This window comes from Bos javanicus, chromosome 9 (assembly GCF_032452875.1).
Source record: "Bos javanicus breed banteng chromosome 9, ARS-OSU_banteng_1.0, whole genome shotgun sequence".
Taxonomy (NCBI): domain Eukaryota; kingdom Metazoa; phylum Chordata; class Mammalia; order Artiodactyla; family Bovidae; genus Bos; species Bos javanicus.
This window is the reverse complement of record NC_083876.1, coordinates 34,470,844-34,476,843: the sequence shown is the minus strand read 5'-3', so window position 1 is coordinate 34,476,843 and position 6,000 is coordinate 34,470,844. Positions and strand designations below refer to the sequence as shown.

At 45.2% G+C, this 6,000-nt stretch overlaps 1 protein-coding gene across 1 annotated transcript; it reads right to left on the bottom strand.

Annotated features, from left to right (window-relative positions):
* Positions 1–421: 421 nt before the first annotated feature.
* TSPYL1 (TSPY like 1) lies at positions 422–3,761 on the bottom strand. The gene has a single exon (XM_061427511.1). The coding sequence runs from the start codon at positions 3,633–3,635 to the stop codon at positions 2,337–2,339; it is 1,299 nt and encodes a 432-aa protein (XP_061283495.1). The 5' UTR covers positions 3,636–3,761; the 3' UTR covers positions 422–2,336.
* Between the last annotated feature and the right edge of the window lie 2,239 nt (positions 3,762–6,000).

Sequence of the window (6,000 nt, the reverse complement as noted above, 5' to 3'; positions counted from 1 at the left end):
AAGTTAAAATTGTTAACATTTTAAATAAAACAACAACAAACCTCCCTGCATGGGAAGGTACAGTAGTGAGCCTCATTTTCTTATTTTTGAAAGTAAAAGTGTTAAGTCACTCAGTCCTGTCCCACTCTTTGCAACCCTATGGACTGTCCCCTGCCAGGCTCCTCTGCACATGGAATTCTCTGGGCAAGAATACTACAGTGTATTGCCATTTCCTTCTCCAGGGATCTTCCTGACCCACGGATCGAACCAGGGTCTTTTTCATTGCAGAAGACTCTTTACTGTCTGTGTCACCAGACAAGCCCCTCTTACTTTTGGGAGAACGCCTACTGTATCCATTTAAGAACTTTAGTAATTTCATAACCTGCCATCGTGTAGAACAATTTCTTCATGCATATTTACATGCAAGGTAAAATATAAGAAATCCAGCAAGTAACACGCTTTTATTTTACCATCATGCATATAAAGAAAAACAAATATATCAATGTTACACTTTCAATTTGACAGAGCAGCTTCACAAGTATTTATGCTATTTAGGAAAAGACACATGAATTACTAAGCTGTTAACCAGGCAAATTATCAAGACAGACAATTAAGCCACATATTTTTAGTAGGCTACTTTTTCATGAACACAACAATTTCCAAAGTATTAAGAATATGACAAGAACAAGTTACACAGATTATATTTCTAAGCATACAGTTTAATTATTAACAGAAACAAGCTGAAATTCACTACAGATGTTCATTTAGGTGTCTATATCATAAAGAGATATAGCACATTTTCCACATGTTCTCAAGTGAAAGCAAAATAAAGCCTGTATAGCTCAATTTTCCCAGTAACCAGAAACAAGGAAAATAACACGATTTTACTAAATACTAGTGAAATAAACCACACAGTACTAACCCTCCTTATAAATTAAGTGAAAACAAGAGCAAGCACTCAGTTGCCTTTTTTACAGAACTCTTTTCTAGGTAACGTACTTAACATTCTAACCCCCTTCAATTCTCACGTGTTAATCCTGGGCAAAGAACCTCTTCTCCCATCACCACTGACAGACAAAGAACCTCCTTTAAGACTCTCCATCTTAATTTCAGGCCCAATTTTAACCTGGCTCATTTTTGCCTATCTGTGGTCTGTTCAGTTTCTCCTGTTTTGGGAACCCATCACAGTATCTTTAATTCTTCCATCAATTATGGCCTAGATAGCACTTTTCATTTCATGTCTCCCTTTAAATCCTCTAGATGTTGCTAACGTGGGTGGAGGATGCAGAAGAGAGCAGAAGAAAATAAGAGCTCTGGCAATCTATTAGACAAGACAGCCTGTTCCTTGAAATAATGGAGAGCCAAATTAAAAGACCTGATTTGCACACACTTATGAGCTACCATTTAAGACAGGAGAGAGACAACGGAGGTGTACTGCCACTATGGCACTTAATTACACTCAGGATGAAAAAACGAGGCACAAAGAAGTACCCAGCTTTTGGGTGATTCACTAGAGACTGAAAAAGCCTGGCACTTTGAATGGACACCATCTTTAGGCCAACCTGCCATGAGAAGTCTAACTTGTCACCTCAACCACTTGCCTGACAGTTATTAGGGTTCTGGATGATGGGAACGAAGGAAAGGGAGATGGGGGCGGGGGATGAGGAATAGAGGATAAGTCTTTTGGGAAAAATGGAGGGGTCTTTTGAGTACTGGCAGGAAACCTGGAGATTGTTTACCAGAAATCAGAGTGGGGGTGACAAAGTTCTAGAAGATGTCCATCCAGTAGGTAGCAGTCAAGGGAACAGCCAGTAGCAGGCAGCAATAGTAGGTGACCAGAGGCGCAAGAAGAACAATGGAGTCACATATATCACACAGGCCCAGTGGCCCAGTTCTCCCTTGATATCATTAACACCCAGTTATCTACAGGCTATATGCCTGTGCTGCTGAGTAGGATGGGTAGAATGGCCTCCTAGACAAGTACCTCCAGGTATGAGAGTCAAACTGGAGGCTCTGGGAACAAACAGGGTCCAAGTAGTGCAGATAAAGACTATGCAATTTACAACATCACAAGCTTACTTAGGAGTGGTATGAATCATGGGCCATGCAGCATGTGATATTAATGCAGAAAAGCACGAAGGCCATGTGGAAGTGAAGGAGCATGGCCATGACTGTCTCAATCTTGAGGCTGAGAGAACTGAATGTCCAGATGAAAAAGGCTCCAGAAATGTCAGAAAAAAGTGGGGTGGGAAGGGGGAGAGGGCTGGTTAGAAGACATATCCGTATCTGTTGCCCAAACGCAGGTCCGTTAAGAGGCGAAATGGGACCTTGTGCAGAAACCCTCCCAATGGCAAAGTTTAACCAGACTGGAACCCAAAGGGCCTGGGGATCTCCACAGGCTCCCTTATTGGGCGACGTCTGGCTCTACGAACTCCTTCACGCAGCAGGTAGTATTGCAGTGGATTTGGCCACAGGTCCTCTTTGATAATTTCAGCAATCCTGTCAGACTCTGGAAGGCTGTGGTCTGAAAACCAGGTGAAGAAATTGCACACGACCTCTTGGTTCCTGCGAATGAAGGACTGGGGTTCATGGCCCCGGCGCCATATGATTGGAGTGGAAAGAGACACTACTCGGCCAGAGGCTCTGACTTCATATTCTTTGACAATCAGCTTGTTTCGAAAATACGGGTTTCTCCGAAAGAAGAACTTGAACTTGCAGCCTGTTCGCGGGTGTCTGAGCTCCTTCACCTCCAAATTGGTTATGTATCTTAACATCTCTGCATCTTGGCCTCTAATCATGGGAGACAACTGGGGGTGGTTCCGAAAGGCAGTGACCCAGAAGCCCGGGATATTCTGAATGATGTAGTTCCTCCGCTCGAGGTAGTGTCGACGCATCCGCCCGAATTTATGCTCTAGTTGTTGAAAGGCCCGGTCAGCCTGAGCGTTCACAGAGTCCAGTTCCAGCTGGATTGCCTCCAGCGGGTTCATGCGGAGATCCATACGCAGGGGCCGGTGCCCCGCCTCCTCCACCACTCTGTTCTCCACCATTTCTATTTCTTCACCGACTGGCCTCTCCTCCATCTCCATTCCCTGCTCCACTCCCTCCTCCTCCTTCGCTCCTTCCTTCCCCACCACCTCCTCATCCACTGCGACCGAGAAGACGGGGCCCTCTTCAGTCTTCACTTCCTCAGCCTTCGCCTCCGCCATCAAGTCAGACCCCAACTTCTCCGCGCCACAAGTTTCTAGCGGCTTCTCCCGACTCAAGCCCTGCGGCTCTCCGGGCTGACGGCCATTTCCCAGGCTGTCGTCTGTTGCCAGGGACACAGACGCCGTTTCCAGGCTCTCCGTAGGAGGCGGAGCCGGCTCTAGCCTCGCTTCGGGCACTACGTAACCGCCATCCCCACCGGCTCGGATCTGGAACGTACCGGCACAGCCTGGATCTGAGGGAGCAGTTGAGGGTGCGCTTTCCTCCTCTGGAAGCTGGGGTGGTGGGAGCGCGACGGCCTCGAAATACCCCTCACCCGTCTCCGCCATCACCTGTGACGCCTCTGTTTTCAGGCAACGGGAAGGGTCCGGAGCTCCGGCGGCACAGTCGGTTGTGGTGAGGCTGTGGGCTTCAAGGAGAGGGGTCCTCTCGCCCCCGTCTCGGCCGCTCATGTCGGCAGCACCCAGATAAACCGAAGGCCAGTGTCTGTTTTCCTCTCAGAAGCCGCGCTCGACGAAAACCGGTCGCTCTCACCACTCACTCTCTGATCTCGCGAGTGACTCCGTGAGGATGACGTCAGGGCAGTAGATCTCGATGTGACGCGAGAACTCGCGGCTCCTGGGATGGCTTTACCAGGCTTCCTACGGCCCGAGTGTTTCTGTTAGCTTTATTTTTACGAATTTAATCCGGTGGATTGGTAATTTGATTTACGTAAATATGTGGCTCGCAAGCAGAGGCTGAAGCAGGGAGACCCCCCGCCCCCCTCCCTTCCTGGCAGTGCATCTGGAAGTACCTCCAGATTGTTCGCTGGGGTAATTGTAAGGATCCCAGTACTACACTGCCTTCTGTTGTCTGAAAACATGTTTTTATGGTTTTGTAGGCAAGCGGGTAAATCTACTCCCTGTTATTCCATGATGGGCAGGAGCAAAATTCTCTTTAATTTTTAACTAAATTAATAGCAAATTGTTTCCCTTTTCTCGGGTAGTGAGTGAAAATATTCTGGCCTGTAACATCTCTGGGAGAAAAAGCTACTGAACGACTTTTTACCACAAAAGTCATGCATACCGTTCCTTGCTAGCCTTACCTTCGGAGAAGGCAATGGCACCCCACTCCAGTACTCTTGCCTGGCAAATCCCATGGACGGAGAACCCTGGTAGGCTGCAGTCCATGGGGTCGCTCAGAGTCGGACACGACTGAGCGACTTCACTTTCACTTTTCACTTTCATGCATTGGAGAAGGAAATGGCAACCCACTCCAGTGTTCTCGCCTGGAGAATCCCAGGGACGGGGAAGCCTGATGGGCTGCCGACTGTGGAGTCGCACAGAGTCTGACACGACTGAAGCGACTTAGCAGCAGCAGCCTTGATAATCTATCAAAGAAGAGCTTGTCTTGCAGGAATTAAGTCATAATCAGTTTGCTGAATCTCGCTCCGCGGCCCGTCACTGCAGGAAATAGAAAAGCTATTTCCAGCCCCATCAATTTATTAATCTAATAACGAATTTAGTTCTGAAAGAAGGTAGGAAAGGTTGGCTCTGGTGAAGTTATCTGTTCGTGGTATTTAGCTTGTAGAGTTTTTTCAAAAGGCATGTCAGTGTCTTTGGTTGGTTTAGTGTGTTGACTTGTGAGGAAAACGTGTTAGAGAGCTAGGGGACCTCGGAGAAATACTGGTAGAGGGGCCATCCACCTCCATTTTTATGAAGAAAAGCTAGTTAAAATGGATAACCAAGATGGCCTTGAATAGAACACAAACGGCTGGATACCAGTTTTAAGTTAGTTAGCTCAAGATGTAAAAGAGGCATATGTTTGGGTTTGTTTGTTTTTTTTATTCTATTATATTACACTGAATAATGGCCCCCTAAAATGTCCATGTCCTAACCTTCATAACCTGTGTCTTATCTTACCTGGGAAGAGAACTCCATAGGTATGTTTCAGTTAAGCATCAGGAGATTGAAAGATTGTGCTGGGCTATCCAGGTGGATGGACCCTGTATAATTACAGTAAGAAGAAGTGGGAGTGTCAGTGTGAGACTGATGACCAGAGCAGAGGTGAGAAAGTAAAAAAGAGGGAGAAAAAAAGATTTGAAGATGGAGGAAGGAACAAAGATCCAAAGAATAAAGCAGCCTTTCTAGAAGCTGGAAAGGTAAGGAAGTAGATTTTCCCATAGAGTCTCCAAAAGAATGCAGCCCTACCACATCTTGATTTTATCTAACCTCCAAACCTGTAAGATAATTAATTTGTGTACCTTAACATTGTTAAGTCTGTGGTAATTTGTTACAACAGTATGAAAGGGATATTCCTTGGGTTGAAGTTTGGTTGCATCTCTGTGTGGCTCAAGTTTTTCCTGGCAGCAACCCCTTCAACCATCAATATCTTTGGAAGGCTCAAAAAAGTACCAATGTCAAAATGTATATAATTGGTGTCAGTGGCTTTGAAAAAAACCTAGACACAAGTTGAGCAGTGTTTTAACAAATACAGCATCATCAAAATACTTGGTGGCAAGAGAATAATTTTGTTTTGAAAAACATGGATGTTAACAACTCTGAGTCAAAAATCTTCTGAATACAAAGAAGTTTTAGAAATACCTTAATTTATTTTGCTTTTTCCCCCCTTTATATGTGTCCAAGTGTGACACTTGACTTACGTCTAAATATGTCTAAAGGAACCATTTAAATAGAGATAAAATTATGTATAAGAATGCATTGTGTCCTAGCTTAATTGGCAATGTTTTTCTTCCCTTTTCTTTTTCTTTCATCATGGATAATATTTAAATACTATGCTTTACAAGTGACAGTGTTTTGTCAGGTGAAATGCCATAGT